This window comes from Phoxinus phoxinus (genome assembly GCF_949152265.1).
Source record: "Phoxinus phoxinus genome assembly, chromosome: 10".
NCBI lineage: Eukaryota > Metazoa > Chordata > Actinopteri > Cypriniformes > Leuciscidae > Phoxinus > Phoxinus phoxinus.
Window position 1 is genome coordinate 13,407,022 of NC_136885.1, and position 21,775 is coordinate 13,428,796.

Sequence of the window (21,775 nt, forward strand, 5' to 3'; positions counted from 1 at the left end):
ATCTGAGATTTTACAAGTACATGGCTGACTGAAGAGAAACTGAGAAAACAAGGGAAGGTGAAAATGTTTGCATGAAGCACTGAGTACAAAAACCAGCGAGGCAAGATCTGACATCTATTTAGCGATAAATCAAGAAGCTGTGCTATATTGTGAATACAGTCGTGACTAAAGGGCGAAGTTAAACCCATATTTACCACACAGCACGACCTCGAGCGCCTTTTTGCTGCTATAGACCTTATGCGCCAGAGAAACAAGCGCGCAGCCATCTTTAGAATAGTCTTTACTTCTGTTTTTGCAGTAGCTCTGTATATTGACCGGCTTGGAATCAGAAAGATGTGAGACTGACGGGCCGGTCACCGGTCCGAGCCAATCATGTGGAAAATGGTCCCTTGCCGGTCAATCGGTGTGTCTCTACTTTCATTTATATCTGACTAGAAACAAACTAAAAACTGTTCTCAGTAAAAAAAATATGAGTTTAGCCTAACTTAACCTTTTAAAGAGAAAATTTGTGAAAATGAAATGTATTTTTACTGACTGGCTGTTCGTATCACAACCGTAGGCCTATCTGAAGTTACACATTTACAGTTTAACTCCAACTGTGCTCCAAACCTGTGACCCTCATGAACCAGGAACCTAGCAAACATTAAATGTTAATTATCCCAACGTTTTTATTTAATAAATATATGAAGCTTAATTTTTACTATTGGCCAATTTATTTATTTATTTGTTTTGTTGGAAAATTCCTTATAGTATGACCTCTATTATATTCTGCATTTTGTACTGACCAATCAGCTGTCAGGAATGGAACCATCTGCTTTATGATGATCAAACATTACATATCCCACTACGCACTGGGAAGACTTGTCGACTTAAGGTATGATCCTTGCCCTTATGGTGTATATGCATTTGAGTACGTGTTCCACTTCTAGTCAAATTATTCTGACAAAGAGATTAAATGTCAGTCAATTAGAAAGAATGTCAATTCTCATTAAACAGGAACATGATTTAACTGATGCAAAATTTGAGTGATGAAATGATAAACGAAACTACACAGTCATCAGATTTAGAATTTAGAGAGAACTTAAGAAATAATCTCTATGCCTAACACAAATTGTGTAATCCAATATGAGAACAAGCTTACCTCCGTAATAGTCATCTTTCGAACTCCGCTGGACCCTTTAAAGAGAGAAAGAAGCATGACAAGAACATTATTATGTGTTAGAGCGACAGAAAAAAATGCTGTTTCTTTAAAGCAACACTAAAGAACTTTTCCTCTTCGGTCGCCCTACAGGTTGGAAGTGGAATTGTCCAATTCCGCTGTCGTAAATAATTTAGCCAACCGCAGCCTAATGTCGCACGCACGCTCGCTGTTTATCCAGCACCGGCTTTGGAATGAACGATGTCCACAGGCAAGGCAGAGTATGTTGCATGATTTCATGAAAGTATGATGTATTGTGACATCAGAAATGAAGAAAAACTAAATAATGACTATTGTAACGTTTGACGCAAGTCAAATTTGTAGTTTTCTTATGTCTCAATTGAACTACAGAAACGCGACCCGGTCTGGCAAACTTACAGAGTTTGGTAATAGTAGAATCCGCAAAGCGAATCCAGAATCCAGAAGTGCCTTTCACCCTGTTACGACTTGATGAACCACTGATACGGTTTTGGAAACATTATTTTCAAGGTAAAAAAAATATTTAGTGTTGCTTTAAATGCAAATGAGCTGCTGCTCCCCTTTCCAGAAGAGGGCGGAGCCTGTACAGCTTGTGCCTTTTATGCGCCAGAGAAACCAGGGTGCAGCAATCTTTAGAATAATGTCTTTGAACTTCCGTTTTGAGGTCGCCCTGTGTATTTCAATGGGATCGCTGTATGGCGCATGCAGTGAGTATCAAACTAAGTTCTCTTCAAAAACACACAAAGTTCACATAAACAGTCACATGTATGTCTGTGAACATAAATCCCAAGTAGAAATTGCATGTGTAGCCTATATTAGGAAAGGGCAACGATTAATCGCATCCAAAATAAAAGTTTGTGTTTAAATAATATATGTATGTGTATAATTATTTTGTATACAAATACACACATATTATGCATATATATATTGAAGAACTATTTGCATGTTATATTTAATTTATATTATGTATAAATATAAATATTTTATATATAAATAACACATATTTCTATGTATAAATAACAAATTTTTCAGGCTAAAGTGTAGTCTGCACACATGTAAATTAAAGTGCCGTGCTTTACTCTGAAACCCCCAGTGCATATAGGCTACTTATTTAATTGAATTGCAGACTTTGTGATTTCAAAATAGCACTTTGCTATGGTTTTAAATGGTTTAAATATATCGCGCAGCCTCATAAAACGGTCTAATAATGTGGTCCATGGATTCTCGTTCTTTGAAGGCACCACTATTTTGCTGGTTAATCGACACAGGTAAATTGATTTCTTAAATAGAGTACTCAAATTTAATCGAAAAATCTTGACAGCCCTATCCTAAATATTTCACAATATTACTTATTAGTTAAATAAATGCAGCCTTGGTGAGCATAAGAGGCTTCTTTGCAAAAACATTAAAAAAAATCTTACCAACCCCAAACATTTGGATAGGCGTGTGTAGGCTATGTAATTTTGCATTAATCCCTTACACTTAGTATAGAAAACATCTAAATTACAAAATGTGTTTGTCATCTCTAATCCACCCGAAAAACAAACTAAAGTTCTTTCAACTATCCTCCACCTGGCAATGTCACAGGGGGCAAAATCTGTCATGACACCAGGGGTGCCAGACATTCAGCAGACTGTCACAGCAGATGCTTGGCGGATGTTCACTCAATAAACATTAAACAACACAGGATCTAAAATACTCTGAGGCTTCAAATTCAGATTTTTATAATAGCAAAGCATGTGATGGGTTTTGCTTGTTTGCATTGATTCAGAATGATCGCATGTCTTCAGGCGAGACAGAAGTTATACAACAAAGCTTGACCGCTCGTAGTCAAAACAAACAGAATGAGATGCAATAGCCTAGCAACTTCAATACTGCCAAGAGCTTGATATTATTACACACAATCAAGATCAGAATCCAATCTACAGAAATAGTAACAGTTTTCTCTGTGAGCACACACCAGATCTGACTGATATCATGTGGTTTTGAAAAACCTTTGTAATATTTTCAGTAGAAAATAAAATTTCATGGTCCAGATATACTAAATAGGCAAATTAGCATGAGTGCGCAATTCCAAAACAGCCCCTTTGGGAGTGGAAAGATCTGCGTGTGATCTACTGAAAATTAAAGAACACAGACGCAGCCGGATAATTTCCATAATGACCAACGCAATCTACCAAGAGCAGAGGAAATTAGTGTTCAAGACATTCTTTTTTGGGCCAATATTATAATGGCGCAAATACCAGTAAATTGACAAGAGCGAACCTAGTAAATCACCTTGCATGATTCATTTAAACCGCATAAATTTTGCGTCTGAAAGGGAAACTCCGACAAATGCATATTGAGGTCAAGACGCAAAAAATAACCCTGTTGACGCCTTTTTAGCGCTAATTTTCACTGTGTGTCGTTAGCAAATCCTGACAGTTTTAACACTAAAAGTAAATTTGAGCTGTCGCAAGCTGTTATTAATTCTGACCCTAGCGGTCGACCGATGTATGACCAAGGCCGATATAGCCTATCTGCCGATATTTGCCATTTTGTAAATATCGGCATAGGCCGATACGTTTTTCTGTTTGGCCGATGTGTTGGAAAAGAAGACTTTTATTTTGACGGCGCTGAGAACGCTCAAACTATGCTGCGCTTCATTCAGTTGCCCACTATGTCATATTCATGTAATTTTCACTGTGCTGCAAGTAAAAATAGTGTTACCTTGTCTTTATTTTAAAAAATATGATTCCCAGTCCACACAAACTTACCAGACTAGCCTTATTTACTTCTAATTTATGAAATAATAATTAAAATAAATATATCGGCAATCCTGCTCTCTAAGATATCAGCATCGGCCATCAAAAAAACAACATCAGTCGACCACTACATCGGACCCCATAAATATCATTACTTTTCAGGGAGCCGCACCACATGACCTTGAATTAACCTTGCCTTTTCATAAACATGTCAAATTATCTGATATTTTATAATGAGGTCTGAGAAAGGAGGGTAATGAGGGTCTGTAGGTCCTCTCTATGATACCATTTCCTGTTTTGTTTTTTTCTCTGCATGTTGGTTGCATCAAATAGCCTAACCCAAAAGTTATTTGAGCTACTTTTATTTTTTTAAGGTTTTTTTATTATGATATCAAGACAGTTCACTCTGATATTTTTTATTTTACCAAAATTAACATATTAAATTAATAGGTAGGATAAAAAGTTAGCGGTTTCATTGACTCATTAATAAAATGAAGATTACAACAAACAGGTTGCACCATAAAAATATTTATAAATTGTTTTACAATATCAGTAAAACTCTTAAAGCACATGTGCTTTACCTCTTGACTACCCACACTCCTTTTTTTCATCATGGAAGAAAAAACATTGTGATATTAATCTCTTGGGTGCAAATGACACATTTGGCATGGCTGATAACCAAGTCTACGTAACTGCATAAAGAACTCATGGAAAATAACTCAACCATTCTCACACGAATCCCCAGACAATTACTGAAAATTATTGCAGTAACTAATAGCAACGGCTACTTTAAGTGAAGACAGATAACGGATATTCCAATGGCCAGCAGATATATGTGAAAGGACTTGTGTGACCATACAAGTCTGAGAACAACCAACAATTTTGAAAAATGAAGTTTGAACAATATGTGTGATGATGAAAAGAGACAGCATACAACTGCCCATCTCACCAAAACGCACAAACACTAGTAAAAACAAAATGTAAAGCTTGACCAGATGGCACAATTTCCAGGAACTGTGATATACATCTACTTGTTCCCACAGATTTCTGGACCCTTTCATCATCAGTCTGAAATATCAGTTCCTTTTCCCATATGCCATAATTGCACAAACAGATGAGTCAGTTACAGCTTCCACTTTCATTCCACCCATCCCCCAGTCATCAAGCTTAAATCACCACTGCAAACGAGACCATGCAAGGGACAAGCCATTTTAGTTAATTGGCATTCAGAGTCTCTAAATCACACAGCACATCTGAGCCATGCGTACTACCTCTCCGAGAGGCCAACAGCCTCCAAAATGGAGTCCTCAGATCTGTAAAGGGTAAAACAAAATTGTCAGCACTTAAAGGTGGGGTAAGCGATATTTAAAAAACACTATTGGACATTGTTGATACTTGAAATAATCAACCCAAAACAAACACACCCCTCTCTTCATTGCTCCACCTCCAAAACTAAATCCTAACCGCCCTGCTCCGAGTCGGTCTCGAGCCCCGATTGCCGGCACTAACAACGACGCTAAATTCTTCATTCGTTACGCACGCAATCCAAGAGTGGATGTCTGTTTATCATAGCAGAAGCGCAACAAAATAATGCTTTACGAAACAAAGTGCAGATGATGAATGAATGACAAGGAACTAGTACAAACAAAAATTAACGTACAGAGTACACAATAGTAATTACAAACAAGAGTACGTTATTAGTTGCCAACAGCACAGCAGCTCCAGACAAACAACGGCAGTGTTACTCACGTGTGGAGCGAATCAAAGCAAACTCCGTGTCTGTTTTCAGGCCTTCCCGCTTAGCTCTTTCCAGCGCTGGAAAGCTTTTATAATATTTACGCGAGTCCTAAAGCTCCTGAACATAACCCTTAATTTTCTAGTGATATTCCTATGAGCTTTTCTCTTTTTTATTGTGTCTCATCTCATTTCTGCAGTCTTTCTTCAAATCTCCCTCTTACTGGTTCTCTCTTCTCAACCATGCGTCATGCGCCCCCTAATGCTGATTGGCTACACGCGTTTGTTGTTGTTTGTTTGTGTGTCGGTCCGACTAACTTCCAAACGGGGTTTTTCAAATATAGCTTACCCCACCTTTAAACCAGTGTGTCCTAAAATTATCTCTCAGAGTGGTCAAGAAACTGGGTCTGAGTTTGTTTGGAAGTGTGATTGTTTGTTTGGATGTGTGGGTGTGTTTGTTTGTTTGTTAGTTTGAATGGATGGGTGAGTTTCTTGTTTGTTTGGATGGACGGCACGGATATTTGTTTGTTTGTCTGTTTGAACTTTGGACGGGTGGGTATTTGTTCTTTGTTTGGATGGAAAGGTATTTGTTTGGACGGGTGGGTATTTGTTGTTTGGACGGACAGGTATTTGTTTGGATGGGTGGGTATTTGTTTGGACGGGTGGGTATTTGTTGTTTGGACGGACAGGTATTTGTTTGGACGGGTGGGTATTTGTTTGGATGGGTGGGTGGGTGTTTGTTTGGATGGGCGGGTGTTGGTTTGTTTGAATGCGTGGGTATTTGTTGTTGGGACGGGTGGGTGTTTGTTGCTTGTTAGGATAGGTGAGTATTTGTTGGGATGGGCAGGTTTGTATTTGTTTGTATGGGCGGGTGTTGGTTTGTATATGATTTGTTTCTTTGGATGGATGGGTGATGGTTTGTTTGGATGGATATTTGTTTGTTTGAATGGTTGGATACATGGATAGATAGATGAACTGGCAGAGAGACACATGGATGAGTGAGTATATTGAAGGATGCATGGATACAATGATGGATGACTGGGTGCATGGCTGGATAGATGGTTTCCGAGAGGGAAATTTAAGTTTTCTTGTAGAAAAAGTAAAAAGAAGAAGAAAAAAAAGACCAACAGCAAGAATAACAGACACACTATTAAACACCATAACCAATTATTAAAACATTACAAATTTATAGTTTATCAATTATCACAAAAACATATTGGTCTTAACAAATTCCAGTTTTGTTTGCACACCATCCTTAAACCGCAGAGCAAGTGAAATGACCACTAAAAGAACATGGCTCGTCTATTGAGCTAACCTATATTTAGTCCAAGCTTAAGACATAGCCTACACTCTCTTATAAGAGTGGTAGGGAAGAAATATTTTACCTCATGCACACAGAAACAATCACGCGTGGCAGGATGTCCTGTCTGTGAGATGGGACTTGAGGTTTAGATGTTCAGCAGTCTGTCCCATTTTATCTGGGCGAGTGAGCTGGTTTCTGTCCCATTTTCACATTTATATTTAGAGCAAGAGAGCAGCCTTCAAGACTGTGTGCGTGTCTGAGAGCACTAAAAATACTTCTTACAGAGTGCTAACTATGTCCTAATGTGGGTTACCCTCACAAAATGCCATTATGTTGTGAGCTAACAGACACAAAACCACCCAAGTAATGAACACCTGATTAACTTCAGTATCTCAGACTACTGAGGTCAATCTCCACTTCATTTCCCAGGGGATGCTATTTTTACTCAGAAGTCAATGAAGACAGGCATGGAGTTAAAGAGAATAAACACTCACAGGACATGCACTGTTAATGCCATTTACATCCCAGTAACCCATTAGCTAATTAGTGTCAATGTGTGAAGAATGGATTATGACAATTATGTTACTTAACTATATTATATTATACTACCGTAGTTGATTATAGCATTCTCATAGATATAGATATTAGGATATGATTTCATGTTTGCCCTGGTTTAATCAGCACTGAGAGACAAAATAAGTGTAAACTCCAACAAAAGTCTAAATTCCTGCAAACCTTTATGAAGGACAAAGTCAAATTAAACACCTTTTAATCATAACTGAGGAAACTCCTTAACTCTTGGTCTGGCTCCAGATAAAATGCTACATAAAAAAGCCCTGTTCATCTAAATTTAATTTGGCTTATTAATAAGTGCACCACATATTATTACTTTAAATTATAAAACTATTTTACTTGTTTATAGGCTAATTGATTGTATGGGTGTGCCAGTGGAAAGAATCGGCACACCGAATTAAACTTAAACCTGACCGTTTGACCATTGAGCTAGTTTTAAATATTAACAAGTCGTTGTGTCAATGTCTTATAGGAGAAAATTTATTAATATCCTAAATATCATGTAATTTCTCATGATTTAGCCTAACGTTACACTAGGAAAAACTGAATGTTACCAACGGAAGTAACGTTACTATTTAAAAACTTAATATGTTTAGGCAATGTGCATATTTGACCAAACTCTAACATCTCTTTTTTTAAACGAAATTAATTATTTTTCTCTTTCTCAAAAAAAAGGAAATAAAGTAAGAAATGTGTGTTGTTAACGCTCGACAACATAACGTCAGAGAGAAATTAATAGGGGTGGCTTGTTCATTAGCAAAAAAAAATCCAAAACAACCCAATTTAATATAACAATAACCAAAAAGACAATCGTAACTGAACTGCATTCATTCGTGTAGATTATTTATTTTAATATTAGCTTTGGTATGTGTTTGTTATAACAGGGCTAGTTAGCATAGCATGTTAGCCACAGATCCACATCATCGATCTGGAGTAAAACCTTCAGATCATAGATCAACTAAACTCAATAAATCCCACATACACAAATCTGATAAATTGCTGATATATTATAATTACTCCCTAGCGACTGTAATAGATTACATTTATTTTGTTGTTGAACAAAAGGCTTGATTGAAGCCAGTAAACAGTGAACCTATCCAGTGCTGGTAAACAATAACTTAGTTGATCCATGGCAACAGACAACATAAAAACACAAAACGCACATGCCAAAATAAGTATAAAAAACATAATGATTTAATTTACCTGGAGGGGCAGATAAGCCTGTGTCGGGTGGACCGGCGGACGCCATTTTGATTCGGGGTTACTGGACCCGCTCCATGACCGGAATCAGACAGACAGACTAGTGTCCGGTTCCGCCCGGACTGACTGACTCTCTGGCACCCTTTACTGTCACTGACCTACTTGAGACTATAATAACTAAACAGAGATTCGGACCACTACCTATACAAAAAAAATATTCTATAAGGCTACATTATATTACATAGTCCAAATAATATAATTTAGGCTAATATACACAGTTGTATAGCCTACTGCCGACGACGACAGTCTTGCCTTGTCAACGTCCCATTAGTTTGTGAAACAAACGAGGCAAGCCTTTATGTGCAGTGCTAAAAATAGCTAACAAAACCGGTTAGAGAGTAGGCTAGGCTAGAATCTAGATAACATCTTGGACAGGCTGAGCATACATGATATTTTAAAAGTCATTTCACATTGGGAAAAAATAATAGTTAATGTGAATAAATATAAAAAACACATAAAAATTAGATAGGCCTAATGAACCTTTTGTGCCTTAAAAGCATGCTAAAAAGTTAAGAACTCCCTTCAGTTAAATGACCTTTATTAGCTATAGGCATAGTTGACCCTTGCCTGAATGTGTCTGTCTACGTCAGTGTAGATCTACACTCCCAAAAAATTCAAAATGTATAATGCACACACAGGCCTATTAAAGATATGAACCATTCTGTAGTGTTTTATTTGCCTGCGTTCATGCTGGAAACGTGGGCAAAATTATGTTGCCTGTGAATAACATACAATCACAGAAGATTAAAAAAAAAAACAGACATTTTGTTTATGTATAGATACATACACACATATCATTTAATATTATTGGGAACAGAGAGGAAACAACAGTTTCAATGTCCAAGCAGGTCTTCTTTTACGATAACGAAAGATGTCTAATCAAAACTTTCTGCAAGAAAACTGCATTAGAAATAGAATATATTAAAAGAAATAAAGAAAAAGTGGAATAGGTTTGGTTCAACTCAAGTTTACATATATTGAAATGTGTGCACTCTGTAGGCTATTAAACTGATCCACTTTCACAATATCACAGTAGCATATTTCTATTAAAAGAAATAAACAAAAAGTGGAACAGGTTTGGTTCAACTCAAGTTTACATATATCGAAATGTGTGCACTCTATATTAAACTGATCCACTTTCACAGTATCAGGGATTCTGTCTGATTCTGGGTCTTTCTTTCACACAAATCGACACAATTCATACGCCAAGTAGAGAGGGCATTCCTTCCTCCCAATATATTTGACTTGATTTGCCTTGCCAATATATCGCAGGAGCAGTTTTGTGGCACATTTGGCACGGTGTTTGATCGTGGCTTCACAACAATGAGGCTTCACCAGCTCCTTCGTTTCACACATATCATTCATTTGGCTGTCAAGCTGCAAGAGAATAGACAGTTTTAAAGGCAGCGAGCCAAGGACCAGATAAAGAATAAATAGCATTATTGCTGAGATTACTCTTTTGACTGTTTACAATTTATTTATCTAGCAGATTTTTTTTGATCACACACGAATATATGGAGGAAAATCAACCCAAAAGCTTGCCCTTACCTCGGCCTCTATGCATGCATGTCTCTCCTGTAACACTAGAGGACAGCACCGTTTAACCATTCCATCTACTGAGAACGGGAAACCCTTCCTGTGGGTGATAAATTAGATTTTGAGTTATTAATTCTTGAAATATTTTAAATGGGGTCATGACATGTTTTTATTTTATTATTATTATGTTCCCTTAGGTGCAAATATAGTATTACTATAGTTTTTTTTACAAAAAACTTTTAAAATGTAGTGATTTATGACCTTTTCCCACCCTGTTTCTCATCCTCTGATTCAAACAGTCTGTTTTGGGGGTGTTTCCCCTTTAAGAGTTCAGTGTTAACGCCCACTGTTATGATTGGCTAACGTCAGTGCCTATGCATCAATTATTAACGCCCCCAGCCAGAACCTGTGCGGATTCAGCGTATTTAAAAAGTAGTTTAAAGTTTTAAACACATTACTTACAGTTTGCGTCGTCGTTGTTGAGCCCAGAATAGTCGGCAAGGACTTATCTTTGAGCAACAGTTTTCTGGCAAAGCCAAGCATCATATTGGGATTTGTTCTCAAAACAGTCATCCTTCAAATGTATAGAACAAACGCTTAAACTAACACTGCCGTGACTGGGACGTCCGCAAAAAATAAAGTGCATCCATTTTCCCCTGACGACTGGATCTTTCGCAGCGTATTCAAAGATGTTGTTTGTCCACAGCCAGGAACAGCACATCTGCGGCATCGTAATTTCCCTGTACACAGACCCACTCACTGTCCGTCGACTGAACACTTGTGCGGCGCGCAGCGCGCGGGCGCGACAACGATACGAAATGAGCGTAGTTGTCTTGCGCTTAAAGCGTAGTTGTCTTGTGCTGGAGGCGGTCATATGCATAGACATGTATAAAGGCCTTTATACATGTCTATGGTCATATGCAAACGCTGGTACGTCACTTCGTACCGTGACGTCACTTCTTACCATGAATTCAGAACGAGCTGTATTTAGAGCTTGATTAAATAAATGATTCGTTTATAATGGGGAGGACGTCTTAAGCTATGAAACTTGCAGGACGTTTTAATGGTACAAAGACCTCTTATATACCAAAAGATCAAGGCAAATTTGGTTTCTCATGTCATGACCCCTTTAAGAAAAATATCTTAAATTTCCAATGCCAACAGTTTGCTGCATGTTGGAAAAAAAAATTTGAGCGGTCTTAGAACGAAATCAAAAACTTTCTACATTTAAATACAGACTTTTAGTTGGACATATCTTTGTATTTGTATTTTCTTTGTCCTTGAACCAATGTTTTGCTGTGGTTAACAGTGTAATCACTAATCACACGCTGAGATTATCAGCTGTCCTTGTTTTGACCAGCATTCATGGTCACAGATGTATGAAAGGAAATAGATAAACATAAACATAGATAATAAAAGCACAAAAACAACATATCATCTCATATCTTCTATATTAAGAAAACAATGGCATGTTACTTAACAAAACCTAAATGTGTGTTATTTTTTACAGTATATAACATTTAAGTACAAAGAGATTCTCAGAGCTTATCCAGTTTATTATTAATATTATTAAATTTATACTTTTATTTAGTAAGGCTGCATTAAATTGACCAAAGGTAACTGTAAAAAGACTATTTTCTCCAGCACAATTTTTAATTTTTTCACAAAAATATTAAGCAGCACGACTGTTTTCAACACAGAAAATCAGCATATTAGAATGATTTCTGAAGGATCATGTGACAATGAAGACTGGAGTAATGATGCTGAAAATTCAGTTTTACCATCACAGAAATAAACTGCTTTTTAAATAGTTTTTACTTGCCTATATTTTTTATCAAAATAAATGCAGCCTTGGTGAACGTAAAATACTTCTTTAAAAACATTCGTCAAACAGTGTTACCGACCTCATACGTTTTGTGAAGTTTATCTGTTAAACATGTAGTTATGGGTCTTACTTGCTCTTGATGGCTGTATGTGTATCACACAAGTCATGGAGAGTTGCTGGAGCCATAGCAGCGTTGAAGTCTCGATCAGTGGAGTTGTATCCCGGATCTGGAGCTGCGGATGCAAAACAGCTGTACTGCTCTTCTCCATTCCTCTCTCCACAACACTCAAACTTGGGTCCTTTGGTTTTCTTCTCATCTTTACAAATCTTGTCCACCATCTTCTTCCACTGAAGTAGATAAAAAAAAGAGCTCATTAATAATGTTACCAAGTTATGAGCGACAAAAATCACCTGTTTAATAAAAAAGGAATGGTTATATTCACAGCTTATAGTTCTTGATAAATACAGTTTAAAGGTAAGATACAGTGGGAAAAGTTCTGTTTGTTTTTTTGATGGATATATTTGTATATTAATTCCATTACACACTCAATAATATACACACTCAATATATCTATATTTATATGCTCATAAAATCACTCATCAAGGCCTGGTTGTTTCAGGGGCTTTGTCACAAGTCCATTCTTTTTGAGTTTATGGGTTACTTTTGCTCTATTTTCACTTCTTGTGCAAAGAACTAAGTCTTCTAACAATTCTCTCATTTGTAGCTCCATTGTTTTCATCTTAAAATATGCGAGCGATTCAATGGGCTATATAGCACTTTTAATTGTCGAGAAATTACGTATACAAAATTATAAACGCAACACTTTTGCTTTTGCCCACATTTTTCATGAGCTAGACAACACAGTTCAGAAATTGGGAATTAAACTGCTATTTTTGAATTATTATTTATCTTCTTCACCTTCTTTTCAGCACAGTGTCGTTCACCCTTTTTCTCCTGACAGCATTGGTTATATTCTCTCTCCAGGACATTGATGGCCTTCGACTGACGGATCAGCCAGCTGTAGCCAGTGCAAGGGAGACAGTTGGTTAAGTATCTTAGTCTGATCTTATGATGAGTGCAGATGTGTTCTATGTTGGAGGAATCGGGACGGCCAGGTGGAAAGTTGAAGTCTGGAACTTTAGGCTGCTTCCTAGGCGCTCTTGGAGAAGCCACCAATGCCACCAATGAGCTGGATGATTAAAGACAGTGGAAGTATTAATACTTTCTATATTCATTTGCAAGTCTCATTTGCAAATATAAGTTTTCATGGTGGGACGAATGTGTTTTTGTTACATCACCACCACCTACAACTAGCAAACTAGTAGTTTAGGTGGTGGCTAATTGTCGCTGAGAATGACTCATTTCTTTTTTTAAGACACTTTTTTCTGCCCAAATTACAAAACCAAAAAAACCTTCCATGTATTTATCTTCTTCCTTTTGTTCAAATATATTATATAATATATCATTGTATGTTATAGTTTTGCTTATTTTCTGTGTCAAAATATAATTTGGTGCAATGGCCTCGTTATAACTGATACAGTATTTGACAAACTTGTTGAAATTATTTTGAAAATAAATACAGTACGTTTGAAAATTAGTAAAAGTGCTTTGTATTTTGCAAATGACTTGCACAGTATATAAATTAATCTCATCATAAGATAAAGAAACCTGGACCTGAAGTAAGTAGCATCATACAGTATATCGTTGGAAATAACTGATATGTGTAAATAACATTTTAATTTTGTTAAATGTGAACTTTGTAATGTAGATTGACTATAAAAACATTGACGGTTTATAAATGAGAGAGAACTTTATTGAATTATTATTGTAAGTATTGAAATAATGTTTTTTGTACAACTTCATAAGATAACGTAAAAAAAGAAAAGAAAATGCAGCTTATAGCATGAAAACAAATTGTAAATTGTACATTTGTTAAAAGTTTTGACCCATTAAGTGTTTTGTTGTCATTTAAAAGCGAATAAAAAAACAATGTGCCAAATATGACCAGAAAGAACTATCTTTCTGTGTTGAGAAATAAATATAAGCTATATACCTTTTTATTACTAAATCCAAAATTTACTATGTGATACTTTACATTTTGTCATTATAGAGCAGAAGAGAAAGAATACTATTTCTACACTAACAGAAAACAAAAGTTTATTCTCAATGTTGCATAGAATTCATAGTGTCTTTTCATAATTTGATGTGACCATATGTCATGTGGTGTAACCAATGTGTCATCAGGATTTGAAAAATGACTAGTCAGGAGTCAGAGGTGTAATACTGAGTATTTACTCAAATATAGTTCATTTACATAGGGTGATAGAGAACGGAAAAAAAAGAGAAGACGAGGAACACCTCCGCTTTCTTCAGTCATCTTTCATACTCTTCACTAGGAGTTGGTGTAATACATTATCTGTGTTACATAATCTGTAACCATACTTTCCCAGTCAATATGCAAGAATGGACATTCCCATATACGACCTCTAAAGGCCTTATCCCAGATGTCAAGGGTTCCAAGTACGACATAAACATCAAGCAAACTTAGGCTACACATGTTACATTGACCATTGTGTTACAGAGAAAGTAAGCACAGAATAAAATGGAACACACCACACCAACATTTCAGTTATTTCCATAACTGTATCAAATTCAAAATAACATGCCTCTTGTGGCATAAAAGATCATACCAAAATATGCCATAAAACAAATGCCAGAAATGTTTTCTGTAATACTGACACTAAAACCTCAAAATAAAATAAAAGAAATACATAAAAAAGTCATTAATAAAAATCACTGTTGTACCCAGTTTGTCTAATCTTGATTGACATCTTGATTCGCTCAGGTAACATTACAATCATGTGAACAATTACCAAAGATTTATTTTTAAATGCCCTTTAAAACCCTTCTCTAAAAAAGCATTCTCTATATACTCCAGTGGAAACCTACCCGTTGCAAGCGCGGGAGTTAAATTTGAAGCCTCGGATCTTTTGAGGAGATTTGACATTTGAGTCCTCGGAGGAGACGTGATATGAAGAATCTGACGCCTCCTTATCAAAACAGCTCCATCTGGCCTTCCCCTTCTTCTTGCAGCAGGAGTAGTGACTGGTCTTAATGGAGAACTCCTGAGTACAGTAGGCAGACAGACTCTTCTTCCACTGTAGGCACAAATAAAGAAACAGCTTTAGTAGGAATACAATTAGTCACATTTACAATAACACAGAGAAAAAGAGAGAGCGCAACAGTCACGCGAGAATCAAACTCAAAGCTGTTTTCTTTGGCATTGGCCTATTTCATGGCTGCCAGATGTTTTGGATACTTTCTCACCAAAGACTAAATAGTAAATGGGAAACAAGGAGATACTTTATCTAAAGACGCACTAAATCGTATGAGAGCACAGATCTTTCCCTGATAGTGCACAACGTTCATATAAACACTTTAAGTAGATAAGAGAACCAATTGAGTCACATCAACAACAAAAAAGAAAAAAAGAAAGACAATGTAGATGCAGTAAATTAGAAAGGGAGAAGAAAATAAGTCTTTAAAGGGATAGTTCATCCAAAAATTAAAATGTCGTCGTCATTTGCTCGCCCTCATGTTGTTCCAAACCTGTATGAACACAAATTAAGATATTTTAAAGAATCTTGGTAAACAAACAGATGACGGTAGCCACTGACTTTCATAAAAAATACTATGGAAGTCAATGGCTACCGTCAACTGCCTGGTTACCAAGTTTCTTTAAAATATCTTCTTTTGTGTTCAACAGAAGAAAGAAACTCATACGGGTTTGGTACAACATGAGGGTGAGAAAATGAAGACAACATTTTCATTTTTGGGTGAACTATCCCTTTAATTTGCTTTTGTAAGAAATGCTTGTCTCCCTCGATCTGGAGGCTCTACTTTAGTAATGTGAGAAATCTGAAAGCTGTTAAAAACAGATGTGAGTGTAAACGAGCACTGTGACTATGTGGCACTAAAACATTGCCGTTTGTTTTATTTGTTCGAGAAGGGCCGATGTAGCAACATCATGCCTCAACCAATGGCAGAAGTTTGGTGCTGGATCAACGACAACAACGTTACATCTAGAATCACAATCTTGCAAATTATTTTAACTAAAACTTTGAGGGGAAAATGGTATTTAAAGTCTGAAAGAGTTTGTTCATACCAAAATAATCCAAAAAGACGATTTTTTTTGTCATTAATAACTCACCCCCATGTCGTTTCAAACCCGTAAGACTTTCGTTCATCTTAAGAACAATTTTAATGAAATCTGAGATATTTCTGTCCCTCCACTGACAGCTACACAACTAAAGAGATCGTAAAACTAATTCTTATCAATTGAACGGTTCCAAGTTTTCTGAAGAGACACGATCGCTTTATATGATGAACAGATTGAATTTAGACTTTTATTCACATTTAAACATTCATCAATTAGTTGGGGTAAACAGAAGCTCAAGCATGTTCGCTTGACCAATGAGATTCATTCTCGTGTTACGCGGCACGTTTGAGCTTCTGCAAGAACCAATGAGCTTCTGTTTATGTTCGCTGGTCAATGTTTATAAGTGAATAAAAAGCCTAAATTCAATCTGTTCATCATATAAAGTGACAGTCTCTTCAGAAAATGTGGACTAAACCAGTCAATTCATATGGATTAGTTTTACGATCTCTTTATGAAAGTTTTGAAGCATCAAAGTGGTAGTGGCGTTGCTGTCAATGGAGGGACAGAAATCGGTCTGATTTCATTCAGAAGATCTTATACCACCTCCTTCAGGTAGTCTCGGGTTCGGTACCCCGGTGTGCTTCTGGCACCGCATGACACCTTTCACGTTACCAATTTGCCTTTATTGACAGCTACAGCAAACATTAGAAGGTATAATAATGTTGAGACTCTCACCGCTTGTTCAGCACAACAGATTTTCTCTTCCTGCGATCCATTAATGCCACAGCAGACGCTGTACCAGGACTGGAGTTGATTGACAGCTTCAGCCTGTCGAACCGCATTGCCAAAGCCACTTGAAGGAAGCATGTCCTTTGGGTACCTGACCGGAGCTTTACTAAACTGACAGATATCGTTCAGGTTGCCTGCATTTGGAAAGGATGGGGGGAAATAAAGCTCTGGTCCAGAGGGACCCAAGGTGCGAGGGGGAAGGCGAAATATTCGGCGACCTGAAGAGGGAGATGAAAGATTTTGACAGGCAAAACACATAACATTTTGCTATTCAAAAAGAGCTATATTGATCCAGTTTAGAGCTTCTTTAAAATGAAACACTGTTGAACAGCACTTTATATAAACATGCTCAACTTAAGAGCTCTCTTATTTCTTCTGACACATTGGTGAATTGAATCTCCTAAACCGAAACACATACAGTAATAAGTTTGCATGCAACTGTACCTATTGGGACATTCTCAGGGTGAAAGTTTGTGGCTTCTCTCTCGGTCACGTCTAAAGAGTCTGCAACTAAATAAAGAAACACATGAAAGGATGTGGAAAACACCATTAAGTACAAATTAATCGACTTTCCATTCAAGAAAATGAAAATAGGCCAGCGATCACTCACCCATCACTTTGGAAAGGTCAGGGATGAGCGGTCTCTGCATCATCCAGTCCAGGACTGAAATAAGAAACAGAACGTGTTTTTGAAATTGATAAAGGACTCAGTATTGAAATTAAACATAACCACGAGAAAAACAAACCAATCGATCGACAAAATGGCAAGTTAATCACTGATCATGGACTTACCCTCAGGGGGAACCGGACTCTCTCTCTGAGGGACATGTACTAACAAACGGGAAAAAAAAAAAATCAGGTCAGGCTCCTGACACAACCATGGCTAATCCTTAGTGAATAAAAAAATATTGGGGAATATCTATGAAAAATCTCAAGCGCTAGGACATTTCTCTGCTTGTAACACAGACTCAAACAAAGAGGAGACGGCAAAATCTCTAGTGCATCGATATATATTAAAGGTGCAGCCACATTGGCGAAAATTTGCTGGGCCAAAAGTCCATTGTCTATATTAGTAGTGTACCAATGTTAAGAACAGGGACGTGTTAACACAGAAATCATTAGGTGTGTTCGACTTGAAGCGGCTCTGCGCATACCCATCGAGGAATGACATCAGAGTACAGCGAGAGCGATTAAAAAACAGACTTTGATGTCATTCACCGATGGGTCTGCACACACCTAATGATTTCTGTTAAAACGTCACTGAACATACATTGGTACACTACTAAATAATAGACAATTTTCAGTAGATTTGAAACAGTAGATTTAGACAGATTTCTGTTGGTCAACTATTGGACGCACGTGACCAACTTGAACGTGCTGCGCAATCTGCAGGGGGAAATCGTTCGCCCTTACGCAAAATTCCCAATTGTGTGGATTCCCATGTATGAACTGACTGGTTTTCGCCCACGAATATTTTCAGAACAGCGATGTGACCGCACCGCACCTTAACAGACCAGCTTTCAATCTGTGCATTTGTGCTAGTGACGCGAAAAGTTTGACTCTTTGGCTTTTTTGGAACTAAATGTAGGCTACGAACCAATTGAGCATTTTTCTGATATGTAAGTTACTGAATATTAATAACCATGAGTTAATTACTTCTATAATTTGCTCAATATTAACTGTGATATTGCTGTTTACAGTTGTATAAAACAATAATATACAACCATTGCTAAACTATATGCACCCAATTTTACTAACATGTAGCCTATATAATTACAACCACGCACTAGTGTTATCTATCTGTAGCATAAATATATACTCTCAGAAAAATCCCCTTAAAAAAGGTTAATTAGGTATTTAATATGCACACTTTTGTGACAGCTTTTGTACAATTTTTTTTCTGAAATTATATATAGTAGGTAGGCTATATGCTCAGAAAAAAATGGTACAAAAGCTAATGGTAGACGGTTTCTACCACCATTAGGTATTATATACACTTTTGGTACAAAAGTCCCACCCCAGTGGCAGCTTTTGTACTATGGTGGTCTAAAGTAAAAAATATCATCCAAACAGACCTTCATCAACCATAATATCAGTAACTTCCCTTTGGACCGACAGGGTAGGGTCTGGAAAAGTAGGACACATTGGTATTAGAAAAAAAAAAACTTGCACAAGAACCAACATCTGCACGCATTAGGCTACATGTTATATAACGCTGGTATCCATGGAACAGACCTGGTCAAAAACAAACATTGCCTTACAAAACATGATTTAAAACATCTAAATGTTTAGGCTACTATCGTGAACACATTAATATTCATTATATAGTAATATGCTATATACAGATCAATGTCTGAGCTTTATATTAAGTGCAAACGACATAAAAACATTAGCGTGACGCAGGCCTAAAATGTTACATTTACCTTCCGATGCTTCGCACAGAAGAGCGAGTAAAAGCGTCAAATAAAGTCCCACGCCGCGTGGAGAGCTCATGTTTGGTGAAGTCGTGAATCCCGCTGCGCTGACTCCGTGTTGTCCCGTTCCGCTCCTGCGCTTTTAAAGGCAAACTTCCTTACAGGAGCCAAGTCGAGTCAAGGTCAGGAGGAGGAGGAGGCAGAGGAGGACCATCTTCTGCTTTCGCAGACTTGCTGACACACTTTATCTGCCTTCACATAAGTTCGTCAGTGGTAGCTTACGTGCCCGTCTCTACCAGCCTAACCCAGAAAAAGAAATCACATGAGGACGGGAGGGATGGCAGTGTTTACCGTCATAATACACTCATGTCATATGTAACTAATTTCCTTTCCCAAAATCTGAAAATGTGCTAACACTTCTGCTCAGTGAACAACACATTAAAACACGAGTTGATTTTCTAGAAATAATTGTCTATGAAGTCTAATTCTAAGTAGGCTAGTTCACCGTTTCCTCATTTTCTTTTTTTAAATAATAGACACGATAATCGAATAGGCCTATATGAAACACACTATAGCCTACCTTTATTATAGGCTACATTTAATTTTAACTTAGCCAGCAGCTTTAGAAAAAAAAGTAGGAACATATAATGGAATTGTATTGTTTGGATAACAGAATTGGCCAAAACCAAAAGTATTCCAATGTTTTAGCTGTTTTAAACAGAATTCAAACTAGAGAAAACATCTGTTTAGTTGGACTTTTGACTCATAACTTTAGTTAGAGGAAGTCCTTGAGAATAAATGTTCAGGCAGGGAAGAAGGAGCTAAGAGCAGTGAAGTTATCAGGGTTTTTATAAACAAAAATTGATTCTTCCATAAATAAAGCAAAGGCCTAAACAACAGCAATCTTCAGCTTTGACCTTTTCACATTTGCTGCCACAGCTTGTCTGATCTCCTCTCTCGACAACAAGTTCTGGAGTCGGCTTTTCAACCTCTCTCCCTGATCCACTGCTGTTACTCACTAACCACTGACCCTCTCCTTTACACACACCGCCAACAGTCCAGCTGCGTCCGAAAGATCAGAGAAATGCATATAGAGGTGAGAAGACACATCCAGTATTGGGAGTAATGAGTTATGAAATCAGATACTTTTTTTTAGTAACTAAAGTAACAAATTACTATGTTACTATTTCAGATAAGTAACGGAAGTTACTTTGTTTTCCCATTGACACCTCTCCTGTCCACATGAGAGAAATCAACATTAAGTGCAGAGGCATTGTAGGCGCTGTGTGAACATGATGGTTATTGTAGTCCTAGAGTAAATGTAAGCAAGCATTTACTCATCTCACTTGCAAAAACAGATTCAGTATTCCTCAAAAAAAAAAGAAAAGAAAAGCGAAATGCAAACTCAGAATACGCAAACCTGCAAAAAATATTGTTAAATCATACAAATATACTCTATTTAATCTCATTTTATTAAGCAATGACTTTCAAAGCTGCAAACTTTCGATGATCCAATTCATATAATAGGTAAAAATGACTTTAGGTAAACATCACAATTGTGATAGATTTTCGTTTTGTTTTTATTGTTGAAGTAAGAGTGTTAAACTTCCTTCACAGCTGAAAGGTTTGAGCTGCGCTCTTTACTGCAGGTGTGTATTTGCATTTCAGCCCGAGGCTTATTCATTTCACTTTTGGTGTGAAAGGGCCTTTACATTTGACAGAAATATAACTTTTTGTTTTGTTTTGTTATTGTTATTAAAAAACAAACAATTAAGCCCAGCCCACCAGGTGAGAAAAAGTAACACAAAAGTAACGTGTACTTTCCATAAAAAGTAACTAAGTAATGCAATAGTTACTTTTTTTAAAGGAGCAACACAATATTGTAACGCAATATTTTTAAACTAACTTTCTAATATTTGTGTAGGATGTGACACAAATATTAGTCTACTGAGATAACTTCATAGGATTTATTTTTAAGGCAGCATTAATGTATCCTATGATATGCCACAATGTGCATTTCAATAGTTGAGTTAAAAAGCAAATATGGCATCTGAAAGTTGGGTTGGTTGTCAGTTTTTGTCTAAATGTAAAAAAATATATATAGCTATATATTCCAACTTTTTCCACATTTACCCCCAACCCAACATAGACAACTACCCTGTGTACATCTAGCCCTGCTCTCCCTATTGGTCATAATCCATCATCAGCCGGTGAAAAATCCATCTGTTGACAATATTCTAGTTTTTCCCGTATACCAGGG

The 21,775-nt window shown here is 36.9% G+C and overlaps 2 protein-coding genes across 5 annotated transcripts in view; both read right to left on the reverse strand.

Moving 5' to 3' along the window:
* Positions 1-9,161, reverse strand: part of pip5k1ab (phosphatidylinositol-4-phosphate 5-kinase, type I, alpha, b) — a 21,042-nt gene extending 11,881 nt beyond the window's left edge. Inside the window, exons 1-3 of one of the 4 annotated variants that reach the window (XM_079626422.1) lie at positions 8,735-9,065; positions 5,193-5,234; positions 1,142-1,176 (exon numbers count right to left, since the gene is read on the reverse strand). In XM_079626422.1, the coding sequence (XP_079482548.1) occupies positions 1,142-1,176; positions 5,193-5,234; positions 8,735-8,780 (123 nt within the window). In that variant the 5' untranslated portion in view covers positions 8,781-9,065. Of the gene's footprint in view, positions 1-1,141; positions 1,177-5,192; positions 5,235-8,734 lie in introns of all 4 variants that reach the window. The other 3 variants (XM_079626424.1, XR_013799356.1, XM_079626423.1) reach the window with 3 other exon arrangements.
* Positions 9,162-9,312: 151 nt separating this feature from the next.
* Positions 9,313-19,896, reverse strand: ecm1b (extracellular matrix protein 1b). The gene is made up of 11 exons (XM_079626427.1): positions 19,525-19,896; positions 19,177-19,227; positions 17,894-17,932; positions 17,712-17,765; positions 17,546-17,611; positions 17,048-17,319; positions 15,103-15,311; positions 13,072-13,342; positions 12,283-12,500; positions 10,340-10,427; positions 9,313-10,168 (listed from the first exon to the last, which is right to left on the reverse strand). Exons 1-11 carry the CDS (start codon positions 19,592-19,594, stop codon positions 9,971-9,973), a joined length of 1,536 nt encoding a protein of 511 aa, XP_079482553.1. The 5' UTR covers positions 19,595-19,896; the 3' UTR covers positions 9,313-9,970.
* Positions 19,897-21,775: the final 1,879 nt, after the last annotated feature.

What these genes read in the sequence shown, in the direction of transcription:
- ecm1b (XM_079626427.1), bottom strand. Translation starts at nt 19,594, where the DNA reads ATGAGCTCTCCACGCGGCGTGGGACTTTATTTGACGCTTTTACTCGCT. An exon ending in TGATATTATGGTTGATGAAG is followed by an intron (nt 17,933 to 19,176) that starts GTCTGTTTGGAT and finishes CCCGTTTGTTAG; the next exon opens with TACATGTCCCTCAGAGAGAG. An exon ending in CATACAGCCATCAAGAGCAA is followed by an intron (nt 10,428 to 12,282) that starts GTAAGACCCATA and finishes TATCACCCACAG; the next exon opens with GAAGGGTTTCCCGTTCTCAG.